Consider the following 15,760-nt stretch of genomic DNA (forward strand, 5'->3'; position numbering starts at 1 on the left):
GACTTAGATGTCTTTGAAGATACTTGTACTTTCCTTGTAGAAAAATACCGGATTCATTAAAACAATGTTTATTTATAGACTAATAGGCTTTGGGCATGAAGCCTGCTTCAACTTATATAACATTTAAAGTACTGTAAGATGCAGAAGGGAACACATGGAATGAGTGGAAAACATAGGGTCTTTGCCTGATCTAACTTCATGTCTGTGCAAACAGCTAAAATCTGGTTGAAAGAATTTCTTACGTTTCAAGTATGTTCTGACTCTTCATAGGGTTACTATTATCACACAGTTTTCTCTTTCTCACATCCTAATTCTGTTGCCTTTATTATGATTTAAAGCTTTTGGTTTAGCTATTCACAATAAATGTGAAGAATACTTGATTGTTTTCACTTGTACCAGCCGAGGCTGTTATCATATATCTTCTGTGCTTGTTAGGTTGTACTGTATGGTTTCCTTCAATCCCTCTCCGTTGCTCACATTTTCTAAACCCTTCTTGTCTTCTCCTGGACTCTCTCCAGTATCATAGTTTCCTTGAATTGTCAGGTTCCATTTGGATTTTCATGAATGCTAACTAATGCAGAACATGGAGTTCCTATTTTTTCATCCCAGTCAGACATTTGACTTCTTTCCCCCACAGCTATATGATTATATTACTCATTCTTAGTTTGTAGGCGAATGTAATTGAATATGTTTTGCATTTTAGTTGTGTATTTTAAGATATTGGTGTCCTTTGCTACTTTGATTTCTTCTTCAAGTCTGACAAGCATGCTCGTATACTACCCAGTTTACTACTGAAAGCACTGAGGATTGCTAGGACCCAAACTGTAATCCCCACTTGCCTGTTTCATCCAGTGAAAGCAGTATGTGTCTGACTGTGATCACCAATTACTTGAGGACAATTTTCAGTCAGTTCCCATGCTTCCATTTGGACTTTTTTCTTGATTGCTGCTGAGAAGATCACAGTAACAAAATCCTTACTAAAACAGTCTTTTTTTTTTTTTTTTTTGCTTCCTCAAATCAATAGCTATAGTTTGACTCCAGGATGTTATCAATAATCTTCCAGACTTCTTTTAATGTACCCCACTGATGGAACTCGATGTTTTTCTTGGGGGCTACGGGGTGCAAGAGAGCTGAAGGGCCTAGAGTTTGTGAGTGTGCTCAGGGTGCAGTGTTCCTGGGGCCTATGAGAGAAGCTGATGGATGTGTCGTTGACTGCAAGGCAGGTGACCTACTGGCACGAGAGGAAGTATGTTTGTCTGGGAACTGAAATCAACTGAAAATTCAGAGAGGAGAAAAATTGGGAAGATAAATAGCTCTGGTAATAGCAACCTTTAGTGACCTCAGTGGAGCAGCTCAGGGATGACAAAAAATTCAGAAGGAAAAAAGTTGATGATTTATAGACTGTACGTCAGAATTGCCCATATCTATGGGTATGAATTATAAGTAAGGACAGATTATCTGTCAAAATAGGAAACTGTCTTCGAAAACAAATATTTCTGAAAAATGATTGGCACAAGGTGAGAAGATCTTTGTCACATTCAATTAAATGAAATGATCGAGAACAACTCTTCCAGTGGGTTAAGAGAAGGGAGCAGGACTGGCTGAGGGACACTATAACTATGGCCTAAAATTTTTGGATTAATGTCCAGCCTTCCAAAAGCTGGTATAGGTTATACCCTAGCAAAGATAAAATTGTTTGATTTTAAGAGTCTGACATGTACTCACTTGCAAGTCCATATGTGTGTTTGCGGGTGTCTTTTTTCAGTACTACAATGCAAGAGTTTGTCTACAGGAAATACGATATAGATATGCCTTGAGTGCAATGTTTTATTTAGGTAGAAGCAACACAAATGTTTTGAAGCAGCTATTCATCTTGCAAACCAGTATCAAGTACAGCAGCTAGGAGAAAGATATCTTTATTTTGTGCTGTAATCTGAAGCAGAGGTATTAAAAAATTGGAGAAAGCTAAAATAGTGGCTTCTGCTATGAAAACATTAAAGCTCAATAAGAACATTTAAAGTAAAGCATCTTTCAAACTATATAAAGAAAATAATATTGCCCAAAATATTCAGTTTTTTTAATCAGGCAGTCAAAATTGGTGTCCTTAAGGTGAAAGAATAATTGCTAGGTCAAAATTTGCAGCACCGCTGTGGGTATCAGGTACCTCAGGAGCAATGCATGAGCCAAATCTTGTTGCAGGTATTTGGTTCTCACTTGTACAGGACGGCAGTGTACTTCAAATCTTTGGGGTATATGTAATTCCAAGCAAACTGCTAAAAACAAACAAAAAACCAACCATAATGCCTGAAATTCCAGGTATTTTGGTACTTAATTCAAAATTACTGTTCAGTTGGAACTGAAAAGAGAAGGAAAACACAGCAGTCGCCTGTCAAAACTGAGAGGCTTTTTTGTTTGCAGGGCTGACGTGTTCTGCAGGTGACATTTCAGACTGACATCTGAAATGCTCTATCACACTTTTTGCAATTCAAAAGGAGAATTCTATTTTATTTCAAATAATAATGTTAGCTAAGCGGTGCTGTCATCCGTGGCCCACTATACATGAATTATGCAAAATAGTTACAGAATGGTTGTAATGTACAAAATGGTTGCAGAATAAACTGCCTCCTCCTGCCCCAAACACCAGACTAACAGAAAGCCCAATGCCTCTAACCTAAGAGATAAATCTGATCTTATTTATCTGCTTCTTGTTATTCCTCTAACCTGTTAAAGTGTAAAAAAGGGGAGAATTTCTGTAAACACAAAGCCTTTCCACTTGCATAAATAGGCATTTATTAAATAATTTTACATCACATTTTTGAGTACCTTTTCTTAACTGTTAAGTACCCTTAAACATAAAATTCCCTGGACCTGCTTGGAAATGATGCAATTCTCAATAGCTCTATTGATTGTCCTACAGCTGTGCAAACCAATAGAGCTCTGCAGGAAGCTGGCACTACTTATTTGTGATAGGAATTGGAGGCTTACGTGTATTGTAATTACTTTCAAATTACATGACTGCTCACAGAGGAAAATTTGGAGTTATGTTACTCTATGACATGGTGGGAGTAAACCAGTTCTGCCTGACACTGCTATTAGACTGCTTGTGGGAAATTATACACTGCACATCTGCATACTAGTGACTTTGCTATAGAATTTTTCATGAAAGAAACTCAAAATATGGGCTTGCAAGAAGTGCTGGAACAAGAACAACCTCAGTTTGTGCGGTCTGCCTTCTGCCTCTGGATGTAACTTCTTTTTGTTGTGTGGGAGGATGAAGTCATGGTAGTTACCAATTCTGTAACTGGCTGACCAAAGACATCAGACATCAGTAATAAGTAATATTGAACATGGAAGTTACCTTCCCAAATTGATTCTGCCATCATTTATGGGCAGAAGAGCCAGTCTCTCCTGTGCCTTGTGCTTCTAGCTGCTATTTAAACTAGCAAAAACCATATAAAGTATATATCTTTAGCATGGTTTAATTCCAAAATTGCTTATTTTTTTAATGCTGATAAAAGCCTTTGCACCTGTAATAGACAATATAGTACATTACATTTTGTATATGTGTTGCTAGAACAAAGCAATATCATGATTCAAGTCTAGGCTGGATGGGACTTTGTTCAATCTGGTCTAGTGGGTTGGAATGTGAAGCAGGCTGTATGGGTGAGCCCGTCTGGTCCAGCTGAGTGCTCAGGGAAGGGGAGGTGTGCAGCTCTCCCTGAGAGTATGGCAGAAAGGGAGTTGTTTTATCTTGGGCAAGAATTCAACCTTACAAGCAGAATACAGGTGTATTCTTTGTTTTCTTTAGAAATGCAATGCAATAGAGTAAATGCAATTTAAAGAGAGTATCAATGCTTTGAAATCACAGACTGAAACATTTTTAAATGCTGATGTTCTCTTGTGGGCTTCATGTGACATCGTGTAATGATAAAGCATTTCAATTACACAGAAGCGTTTTCCTGCTGCTTTATTTAGTGCATGAAAGCTCTTGTATTTTTCTTGAAAACAAACAAAAACACTTTAAACATTTTCTTCAAGAATAGAGGCTAATTGATAATTATACAATAGTTATTAAAATGTCAAAATAATGATAAATCACTGCTGATGTGCAGCAGACTGTTTTGTACAAAAATAGTTCTTGGAATCTGTTTCCTCCTTGTTTGGTGCTGATCTTGCACTGCATTCAGTTACCTCCTTGCAGGGGAAGGGGCAGGTGATGTGTGTGCTATCCATGCTTGTGCTGTGGTTCCTGTGTGACACTGCAGTTCCTCAAGGTGCTTACAAAGTAGATATGTACTATTAGGAACAGAAAGCCCTGCTACGGCCAGAGGGAGGGAGTCAAAGTGGAAATATGTAGAAGCAGCAAAGCCAGTAAAACATTGCTTCTAGTAAATACGATGAATACTTCTCCAGAAATTCGTAAAATATATCAGTATTTTTGTGTACTGGGACAGTTGTTCTTCCAGCTACATGGGGTACAGTAGCCACAAGAAGGGCAAAGTTACCCATTGTCAGCCCAGAAGGTAGTTAGGAACTTGTGGCCATGAGCACATCACTACAGGGAGGTTTGTCACTCTTTGAGCTGCATTTCTCCACTCGAGTTTGGGCCATCTGACAAACCACATCAGTAACTGCACATTACTCCTTGCAAATCGGTCACTGAGGTTGGAAAGCAGAGATTGAGATGTTCTAGTCCAACCCTCTTGCCCAAAGCATTGCAGCCTGGGATTCTGACCAGTTTGATTTGAGCATTTCCACGGATACTCCACAACCTCTATGAAATGTTATAGTGTATTCAAATGAAAATGTGTTGTTTTTATTTTTATTTTTTAATTTGTACCGAAATTGTGACCTCTATATGTGAGATTCTGGAGATTTTTTAAACTTTATTTCTCAGATTCTTATAAAACCCCATTCTTTTCCAGTGCATGCTTGTCTCACCGTAAGTGACCTTTTTGCAACTGTGAAGAGAACAAAGCCTTTAATCAAAGAGAGGATGACAACTATCACGTCTGCATGGCCCAGGAAGCAACAACAGTGGAAAAAAGGTACTGCATCTCATGGTTATAGTAAAAGCTGATTTATCCTCATGTGTGCCATGTAGTGGTGCTACGCTGGTGGTAGGTCAGTAAAGTTGTCATTGAGTTAGTTTGAAATAAGTAGCAGCGTTTCCTGTGCAAGTAATTTTATGTATGAGCATTTAAGCACGCTGTGACAGAACTCTTCAAGATTTCATTGTGTTCACTTGTGAGAAACTGCCAGACCAATTGGCAAGACCAGTGCTGGTAAAAAGACCTATTGGTTTCGGGCTGCGTTTGTTTTTCCATAGATTCAGAATCTGCATTGAAATAAAGAGGCTTCAAAGTTTTAGCCTGTATTGAGCTTAGCTTATAAGCTCATTTTTACACAAATCATTTGAGTCCTAAAATGTCTTTGATTATATATCACCTTTTGTTATATTTACCTTGGAGATTTGTCCAGACTGAGTGGTTCCTATGATTTATTGTGTAATGCTGTGTACAACTTGAATTTCCCTTTCTTCTTCTTCCTCAAATAATTTCTATTGGAAAACTGCCATAGATTTTCTAGTGTTCTAAGTAACTGATGAAACATTCAGGTTTGTACACTGTAATTAGTATGGAAAGTGTAATTCCACTATGACACATTTACTTTTTGTCCTCCTCACCATAAAATTACATTGCTTCCCTAGCAGAGAAGTAGCTACCAGCTGCTTTTGAACAATGTAAACTACTTTTTTCCCAGGTTCATTTTTATGTACTTTTTCTTTAATTTCCCTTGAAAACGTACAAACGTAAAAATACACTGGAAATGAAAGGACTGCATTTAATGCAATTCTACACTGAAGCTGACTCCAAACACTGTTTTAAGTCCGCTGTGAGATTCTGAAAGGAGTTTCTTCCCATAGTGCAGTAAAAATTAAATGCAAATAATGAAAACGTGGGACAGAGGCTGTGGTTGTGTAGTTCAGTGTCTATGTTGAGTATGCCTCCTTTCAGCAGGGCTGCATATTTTGTGTATGCTGTAGAGCCTCTTTGACTCAGTATACAAACAAATACACATTATCTTAAGTCAGGAACAAGTGCTCACTTCAAGTTTTTATTAAAATTGAACACAGGGAAGTATTCAAACACACTTCTGGTTGAGAATGAAGCTAATGTATTTTTAGGATCATCCGGTTTGACAGTATTCCAGAATATCAGTTAACCCTCTTAAATATACATTCACCAAAACATGAAGGCGAGCAAGCACTTTGTTATTCAGCCAACAATAACTAAATCATCACCAACAAACTGGTATGTTGGAACCTCCAAGTTATAGGGGGCAGGACCTTTCCTGATTCTGCCAGAGGCATCATAATGGGACCCATGGCAAGGGCAGTAATAACCACCAAAATCTCCAGAGTTAGCAATTGGTACACAACCAAGATGAGTGCAGACTCCTACTAATATGACCCATTCCGGTTTCTGTACTCTGTCTAAATCGTGCTGTGGATCTCTCAGCTTAGACACATCAACTTCAGCTTCCTGATTAATCTCTGCTTGGGTTCTGTGACGCACAAAGAGGGGTTTCCCTCTCCACTTGAAAGCCATGTTTTTGCCTTCTGGAATGTCAGATAGTTTGATCTCGATCTTTGACAATGCTAGCACGTCAGCAGAAGCACTGAGGCTGGAAATAAACTGGGTGACAACATTCTTAGCAGTATATGCAGTAGCTACGCATGCTGTTGCAGTCACCAAGTAGGAAAACCCTTTTCTTTCTTCACTGCTGCTCTGAGAGGACGTTGTGGCATCTAGCACATCTTCACGGCGATAGGCAGAGAAGTCAGGAACCGTGACATCATTGTGGACATAACGCACACTGGCAGGCGCTGCAAGAAAAATAATATGAAATGGCAACTCTTTCACTCAAAATATATCAGGATGTATTTTATATTAGGCTTTTCTAAATCACGTTCTGTGAATGATGGGTACGTTATTCCAGAGTCTTGGTAGCATTCCTCTAATAATACATTTCAATTTTACCTTGTAAGATAATACTTAGTAGAAGGTGTTTTTAGTAGATGAGCAAGATTTGTGAGTCATTCCACTGTATCTGTGAAAACTGAATGAAGCCTAATAAGGGTATAGAAAGACTTGCAGAAAGTTCTGAGTCTAAAGTGATCTGATGGAAATTTCAAGGCAGAAATGCTGCAGAAAACAGCAGCTGGCTGACAGAGGACAGACATGCTTTCCCTTCTGATGTTTCCCTGAAAAAAATGGTTTGAACAAATTTGATTTCCTTTGACTTAATGCCTTTGACTCTATGCCTTCAACAATCTTAAGTGACTAGTTAAGCATTTTAAAGATTAAAAATGCAAGATCAGACACCCTCCTTTACAGAACTTAAAAATGACATCAAAGCTAACTGCCCCAGGAAATGATTTTTAAACCTTTCAAACTCCAGTCTCCTATTTGCAGACATGTTTCATAAAAGGATTTAGGAATAAATTTAGTAAATATCCAGTTCCCAAACTTGGTGAGATTCTCACTTGAAGCCCATGTGCTAACCTGACAAGATGTGGCTGCTAAGTAAGGGGCCGTCCATTAGTTTCTCCAGCATATGAAAGCTACCTCCCTCAACACAAATGTAAAGAAAGAACATACTAAGGACACATGACTTGCCAAAATGCAGACTCTGTTAGTAGGCAAAAACTGTTTAGTCTTAATTTTTTCTAGCACTTGGCACAACGTTAATAGGTTAGTAGAAAGCATTCTCTTCAAGTACTCAAAATAACTCTAAGAGATTTATAATCAATCTAATGGGGAAATATTTGCATTTATTTACAATTAACTCAGGAAAGAAAAAGTATTTGCTCTTAAAGTGAAATCGAAAATTCTATGAGAGCAAACTACTCATTTATTTCACTGTGAAGACATTTCTCATTTAGTAGCAAGCTAGCAGGCGTTATAATTAACCTACTTTGAAAATTCTGTTACACTTCTCACTGAATAACACTAATTGAAGCTATGAATAAGACTACATGTCAATTACATTAATGACAGATCTGTAGAATTTATATCTGGATGTGTCCTTCACAGTTGACAGTCAGGTGCCGTTCTAACTGTTATGGAGCATCTTTCATAAGGCACAGCAATCTCCAAGACTTCCACAAGTATCCCATTTAACAGTAAGATGCTAACTGTTGCTACGTGCCCACCATCAGAAGATAAGGAAGCTCATTTTCATTGCAGTACACACTTCTTGTATGTACTTGTATGTATTCTTCATACTTCATTTAAAGTGGTATATACATTGGGTACAAAAGATTCTTCATTTCGAGAGTAAAGTAACATTTCAGAAGTGTTTCCATTTCATACTCAGTCCACAATGACTGCAGATCCTTCATTTCCTGATCTGCCTATTTAGGCCTAACACAGCTCACTGCCATTAGGGCACGTACTGCAGACTCGATGTCCTGCTGTAAACACACAGTCTGCTTTCCAAAAGGCTGCTGTTTTTGTTGTGTGGGCAACATTACATCCCTTAATATATAAAGTACGTAGCATTAGGCAGTCTTGAAGCCTTGCCTAACTGGCTGCTATCAGATACACCTTGAGGCCAGGACCTGGGCATCCCATCTGTTGGTGGGTATGCCTGTCAGCAAACTACTTCCACTGCACCAAGTGTATGAAAAGATGTAGTGCCCAGCTGATGAAAAGACAGACATGGACCTGTAGGAATAAGGGGCTCAGCAGTGTGTGCCTTGCTGAGAGCCACTGTCCTTCTTTGGCCCTAGGCAGACTCTGCAAGAACTACTGAGTGACTTGATCTGGTTTACACTTTGAGAGCGGGGAGAGAAAATGGTGACTGCTCCAGCTCTTTCTTAGAACTCTTCTCACGCAGCTGAAAAGCACATCTGTTCTCAGATCTCTGATCTGCGCCAGTTAAAGGGTAAAAGCCGTACTGAATGACACAGAATTTTCCCGTATCTCCCCAAAAGCAGAACAAATACCCGTTTAGGAGTCATCAAAAAGGAGCAAGCCTTCAACGCTCTTAGCTCCGCAGTGGTAAACGCACACCACCCGCAGCCGGGAGCCCAGCGCTGCCTGCAGGACGCAGCAAACCTCACGGCCCCAGCAAACCTCACGGCCCCGGCCCGAGGGCGCCCGCGGGGACGGAAAGAGGACGAGGGAGCAGCGCCGGCTGCCGCCCCCCGCCCAGCCCCGGGCCTGGCTCCTGCTTCCCGCCTTCTGCCTCCCGCCTTCTGCTTCCCGCCTTCTGCCTCCCGCCGCCCGACTCCCGCCCGGTGCCACCCGCAGGGCGTCGGGCCCGGCTCGCACCGTTGAGGCTGGCGCCGGCGACGAGATCCCGCCGCGCCGAGCGGCCGCTCATCGACTCCCGGCACAGCAGCGGTCGCTTCAGGTCCAGCACCACCTTCTCGGCCCGCAGCGCCGCCGGCGCCAACGCCTTGAGCGGGCCGGGCACGGCGTGCGCCGCGGCCGACAGGTAGGGCGCGAAGGGCCCGGAGCGGGCGGCCACGGACAACATGGCGGGTGCGGGAGCGCCGGTCACCGCCGCGACCTTCCCGGCGGCTGCGGCTGCGCGCTGACGTCACCCGCGGGCGGACGGGCGCGATGACGTCAGAGCGGCGCCGCAGGGTCGCAGCAAACGGACGTCGTGGCCCTGAGGGGCGGGCGGCCTGCCGAGGGCGAGCTTGGGCCCCGCCCTGCCGGGCGCTGCGGGAGGGTCGTGGTGGTGCTGCTGTGGTGCTGCTGGCCGTGGAGCCGCGGGCTCTGACGCCGGGCTGCGGGGCACGTTGGCGGACACGTACACAGGACGTGTTGCATGCTGCTGTGTCAGGAATTGCGAACATTAACCTGAAGCGATTGCTGGAAATACATTTCCCTCCTCAGATCCCAAACTACCCCCGTAATGTTGGCTGGGATGGAAGCACAGGAATCCCATGTTTGCCTTCAGTCAGGCTGGTTCTGTTTACAGCGCCAGCCTTGAACTTGAGGTGTCACAGCTTCCAGTCACGCGATTCGGCTCCAGTGCTGGGTGAGGTGCCAGTGGGTGCACCCCTGCTCTAGCCAAGTCCCTTCCCTAGTTCAGTGTAAAGTGTTCCCAAATTCAAAATAAACTTGATACAGAGATAAGTTAGGAAGAAATTAGAGCTAAACTGTTTCTGGAACTCTTAACTGCAGTTTCTCACCTAGCCTACAGGGTCCGTTCATAGCATCAGGGGATCATTAAGGTTGGGAAAGGCCATTAAGATCATCTAGTCCAACCATCAACCCGTCCCCGCCATGCCCACTGACTGTGTCCCTCAGTGCCACATCTGCTCCTTTCTTGAAAGTCTGCAGGGAAGGTGATTCCACCACCTTGTTGGGCAGTCTGTTCCAGTTTTCTTTCTGAGAAGAAAATTTTCCTCATATCCAACCTGAAATATTCATGCAAGGCTGTGAAGCTTTAGCGTTTCATACTGGCCTTATCAGGAGATTCTGTTCAGAAATTCTGCTGTTGCTAATGGTGCTACAGCTAAATTGCGATTGTGCTTTTTAAAAACTGTCCAGGTGGACTGGTAGTTTAGAGACTGGCTCTACTGAGATTTATGCAAGGGTGTGACTTTTTCATATAAGTAATTCACTGAGTCTTTTTATCTGGTGTCTGAAGTGTACTGAAATATGGTTCTTCTAATTAAGTGGGATGGATCATTTCTGTTGCAGGAGTATTGATCTATAATTTATTTCTTTCCCAGCAAGTTTTTCATATCGAAGCCTAGGTATATAATGATTTACCCAGCTAAATGCACTGTACTGTTGGGAACTGTAGTTGGTTGTGAAATAGTAATTACAGAACAATGCAGTATTATTCTGGAGGAAAGATAATATGTAGAAACCACTGGGGCTGTGGATCAATGTACAAGCGGAAATAAACGATTTTCAAATAGGAAAGAGAAAATTAGAAAGGACCCATATGTCTGCTATTTTAACAGAACAAGTTTTAGAAACATCATCTCACAGGAAAAGACCTACAGAAACAGGATCTTATTTTCAGTTCTCTATCAGATTACACAGTTATCATAATTGTAATAAATACTTGATCAGAACCACATTAGTAATAATAGGCTAAAATGAAGTTCTTCTAAGGCCATCAGATTTTATCATGCTTTCTACATAACTGCTTTTTCACCATGAGACTGGGGATCTGACCTAGTGCTTGTAGAAAGCTGTGTTACCAGTTGTGGGGTTTTCAGTGTTTTTGTTTGTTTGGGGTGTCTTTGTTTTTAAAGAATGGAAGTTTGGAATTGCTAACACAGCTCAGCTGTTTGGGGTGTGGCAGAGGGGGCTTCACAGCGTGTTTTTTTTTCTGTCTGGGTTGCTCTGAGAGACTTCTGGTAGAATGCAGCTGTTGCTTCTGGAGACTTCTGACAAAATGAGGTAGCTGTGGTGTGTTTGGAAAATGTGAGTGTTTTAAAAACTTAGGAGTGATATAATGTAGTGTGATCAGAAGATGATTAAAATACAAACATTTTTCAGTAAGAAGGCAACCTCTTCTCTTATCTGTGTCCAAGAAGAGTTAATTTAAACTTTCAAATGACTAAGCATGCTCCAGTGTGTAGGTGTTTCTTTGAGAAGTGTTGTCAGGATTATGTTCCCAAGCAGCAATACCAAGTGAGTGTTTGCCAGCAAATCTGAAAGTTAAATGTCAGTGTGGTTTTGTGTAAACCCTCTAAACAGACCTCTGTGATTGCATTTGTGCATTCACAAATGTGATAGACTTATGAAAATGTATTCTGCTTAATGCTTCTGTCATTCCAAAGTAAGTTAAAAACTCTTTTGCATAAATACAAATGTTGTGATATATCAAAGCTGCAATATTATGCAATAGCTGCAGCAAATTACCATAATTAATTTGGGGATGTGCAGTTGTTTTTCATACCTTTTTTTACATACTATTTTATTCTTACATTTATGTGTTTTTCAGATATTAATTGCTGAACTTTGTTGGCTATTTGCTAAAGGGTTGGTCACCTCAGGCAATTTGATCTCACCAGAAGGTTATGGGTTTTTTTGAGTTTTTTCCTATATTGTATTATTTTATGCTCTGAAAAGTCAGTGCTGCTGAAGTGGAGACTGCAGGATTTGCATTTACTTTTTGGTTTTGCATTGATGATCATTTCATTTTTCCTGAATAAGATTATTCAGAAAGAAAAGATTTAAAAAAACCCTCTTGTTGTGCATTGCTAGCAAAGCAGAAGGTACTCCCTGCTTCATCACACTGAAAGATGAGTTTTTTCATGCTGTGCTGCAGAGGATGACTGTGAACAAGTGCATTATGGCCTAGGCAGTTTACTTTTTCTTCCCTAGCCACGTTGCATCATCTCACATTTTGTAAGATGGACAGTGCAGATGATGTGGCACTGACCCTGTTTGTTGGACTTGATCTTAAAAAGTCTCTTCCAACTGAATTGACTCTATGACACTAAGATTCAGACTTTTATGCTAGTTATTTACTAAACAATCCTGATTACTCAAAGCTTTTTGACATTCTTGTGAAATCTAGTGCAGACATTGCTGCCCTGATCTGCAGAGTGGGGCTGATGGCAAGGCCCTGCTCTGGTGTCCTCAGCCATTGCTGGGCATGTGTTGACAATCTAGGAACAAGAGCAAGAATACTTTCAGGAAGTTGTGAGGCATTCTTTCCACTAAATAACCTTTTCTTTAGAGGCATTTTTTTTCAAGAGTACTATGTACTTATTTATTTATTTCAAAATAATATTTCTTTGTTAACATTTGCTGTGTTGTAATTTTCTTGTGAAAACCTTCCAAACAAGGATTGTGTCTTCAGTTTGTGCCGGGGTCTACAGCATGTGAGCATTGGATGGAGCCTTCTAATTCATTCACACCGCTGATTGAGTGGTTTCCAGTGTCTGCAGTTAGTTCCTCTGCAGAATGTTCCTCGTAGTGATGTCGTGTTGTGGTACTGGGGGAGCTGTTAAATCAAGACAGTTGTGTACAGCTCTGTTTGAAAAGTAAAGTTATGAAGATCTTTTGGTAACTATATGTAACTGTTCTTTGAGTTGGTCTGTCACTTTGAAAATTCAGAAGAAATACAAGAGAAGTTCAGGAAAGTACACACAAAAATGAGGATCCAGAATAGACAACGAAAATAAGAGAAAAATCTACTAACAATCAGTTGGTCCAACATCCTTCTCCCACTGTCCCAATTAGTTGAAATGGTGACACCTCATTGGCGCAGTATAAATCTGAATCATTTTTTTCCAGTCAAGGAAGAAACAATTTCAAGTATCAAGAGCAAAGAAGATATCTGGCAGCAGTTTTTTTTAGTACTTTCTGTTAATACGGAAGTAATAGGCAGGAGTTTGCAGCTTCAGCACCCATCTTACTCTAAATCTCTTACATCTCTGTTTGATAATGCTGAGATACATTGCCTTGAGCAGAAGGGTGTGGAACATCCAGCTCTGGCAGAGAAGCTTTCAACTTTTTTGAGTGTAAAATGAGATAAAAAGGAAGAAAGCGTACTTTGCTGTCTTCCCTCTGCCCTTTGCAGAAATAAATAAATAAATAGGGAAATCAAAGCAGATGAAATATTCCACTGGGCAGGAAGAATGAGATTTTCAGAGTCCATTGTAGAGAGGAAAGAAAATAAAACCATTAAAGTGAATAAAATAAAAGCAAAAATATCAAGCCTCGGCTTACGTCAAAGCTTTACATAATTGTCCAGATGGAGAAAGAGAGTCATATGTATATGAAATTGATAAAATCTGATCACACAAATCAGAAATGGCAACAAAAAGTGTCCAACCAAGCAGAAGCCAATGGCAATAATTGCTTGGGGTGACATCAAAGGCTGCTCAGCAGGGCAGCAGCTGAACGCTGAGGAAAGCTGTGGATATTGCTGGGAGCATATTGAAGGACACCTGGTCTAAGGAGAAATATCTTCTCCCTTTATTTTGCTTTCTGTCCACATTTCATGAAGAACCCTTTGCACTTTGACCTCTTGAAGGTCATGGATTTGACTCATAGCTGGCTCCACTGCTGAATATTCTTTGCTTTTCACAATGTGGTATTGCCACTGTTTTATTGGCCAAACAAACAAACAAAAAATGGTTTAGACTTTGGCTGTAAGTGCTGGAACAGATCACTGTTCTGTCATTACCAGCAAATCTCTCACACTGGACAATTAAGCATAGATTTTGCAAAAAGAGAACATCTGTAACATGTCAGAGATCCTTAAATTGTTGATTAATCAGAATAGAGATCCCTGTGGTTCTAAGTAGTAGAGAAAGGAAATAGCAGCAGCGGAGCTAAGCATGCTGCTTGATGCAAAATCTCACCTGCCACTGCATTTATATCTAAGCCATTATGAAACCTACATTGGGTGAAGAAGCAGAAGAACAAAATTAAAAAGATGGCAAAGGAACTCTTTCTCAATTTCAATGGTGCATATTACAGCTCTTGATCAACATCAGATGCTCTTGGAAGCCTCTCTAATGCAAAGTTGCTGGACCTTGGCTTCTCACCAGGTTGTAACCAGCAAGAGGCAGAAAAGGACAAAAAGCTTTTTTTTTTTCCCCCTTTCTATTCCCTTTTAATAGGCATACAGAGACCTCCTCTGTAGCCTTTACCTGTCTGAGTGTTTAATTTGAACTGTAGGACTTGATTCTGAAGTAAATGATGACTAGTTTGTAGTGTGTGCTTCTGTCTTGCTTTCTGCTGGGTAGCTTCAGATCTGTGCTACTGTGGGGAGCATCCTGATTAAAAATATCACGCTGAGAATAAATAAAAGCTGGCCTTAGTCTTAAACTGTAGTATTGATCTGTGCGTGCCTCAGGGAATAGGGAACAGTACATGTATAATGTGTACTCAAATTGAGCTAAATGCATACTGTACTCTTAACTATATCAATGTTATTGTAACTATTACTAACCTTTGCTTCAATAGTACCTCATGGAAATTTCCTATTATGCAATTACTATGCATTGTTTTCTAAATGTGACACCTTTTTTCTCTGTCCTTCGTTGTAAAAAATGATAAATAGGAGGCCTTTCTTGTCCTTTTATGCATAGTTAGGAGAATAATTGTGCTGCTGTGGCTGCTCCTAATGGTCCCCAATGGAATTCCTTTGAGTTCGACTATTGGTCATATTTTATATTTTCAAGTTTAGTGACTTGTAGTGCAATAAGTAGACATGTACAGATGAAAACTGCTGGGATGAACTTAGGCATTGCCTACTAAGGGAAAAATGAGAATGTAGTAGGGAAAGAATTAGAAAACTTCAACAGTTAGGGTGAGATTCAGTATAATGAAGCACAAGGTCATACAAGGTCATTTAGAGATTTATACCATATGTTTTTAGCATGGATTTTAGATTTCTTATAGGAAGTAACAGAAGGAGGAAGAAGATCTACATGTGTGGTGGTTGATAAGATTATAACTGTGCTGTGTGCCCATTAAGCAGATCAGTGGGCTGTGGGGGTACATGAAGTTTTTCAGTAAAATGCATGTAATATTAATTTTATTATACAAGGTCACTGCATGTCCCAGTGCATTGCACTTTATACTGATGATTAAATGCATTCGAGAAAGGTTAAGCTAAATTTTAAGAAATGATGAGGAGAGCTACTAGCACACTAGGGGTGAGGAGGTGCAGTGCAGCACTGTTTCTGAGAGCAGCCAGCTCAGCCAGCCTGCTCGGAGCAAGCTGCATTAATGGGCTGGGCAGCAGCAGCACA

The 15,760-nt window shown here is 40.7% G+C and overlaps 2 protein-coding genes across 3 annotated transcripts in view; one reads left to right on the forward strand and one right to left on the reverse strand.

Moving 5' to 3' along the window:
* The window catches only part of VSTM2B (V-set and transmembrane domain containing 2B), a 360,933-nt gene that overhangs the window by 129,613 nt on the left and 215,560 nt on the right, over positions 1–15,760 (forward strand). For both annotated transcript variants that reach the window (XM_090149977.1, XM_090149980.1), the window contains exon 3: positions 4,926–5,048. The gene's annotated coding sequence lies outside the window, so the exon portion shown is untranslated. The remainder of the gene's footprint in view (positions 1–4,925; positions 5,049–15,760) is intronic.
* UQCRFS1 (ubiquinol-cytochrome c reductase, Rieske iron-sulfur polypeptide 1) lies at positions 6,105–9,607 on the reverse strand. The gene is made up of 2 exons (XM_031615155.2): positions 9,342–9,607; positions 6,105–6,889 (listed from the first exon to the last, which is right to left on the reverse strand). Exons 1-2 carry the CDS (start codon positions 9,547–9,549, stop codon positions 6,279–6,281), a joined length of 819 nt encoding a protein of 272 aa, XP_031471015.1. The 5' UTR covers positions 9,550–9,607; the 3' UTR covers positions 6,105–6,278.

This window comes from Phasianus colchicus, chromosome 13 (genome assembly GCF_987193195.1).
Source record: "Phasianus colchicus chromosome 13, bPhaCol1.hap1.1, whole genome shotgun sequence".
Taxonomy (NCBI): domain Eukaryota; kingdom Metazoa; phylum Chordata; class Aves; order Galliformes; family Phasianidae; genus Phasianus; species Phasianus colchicus.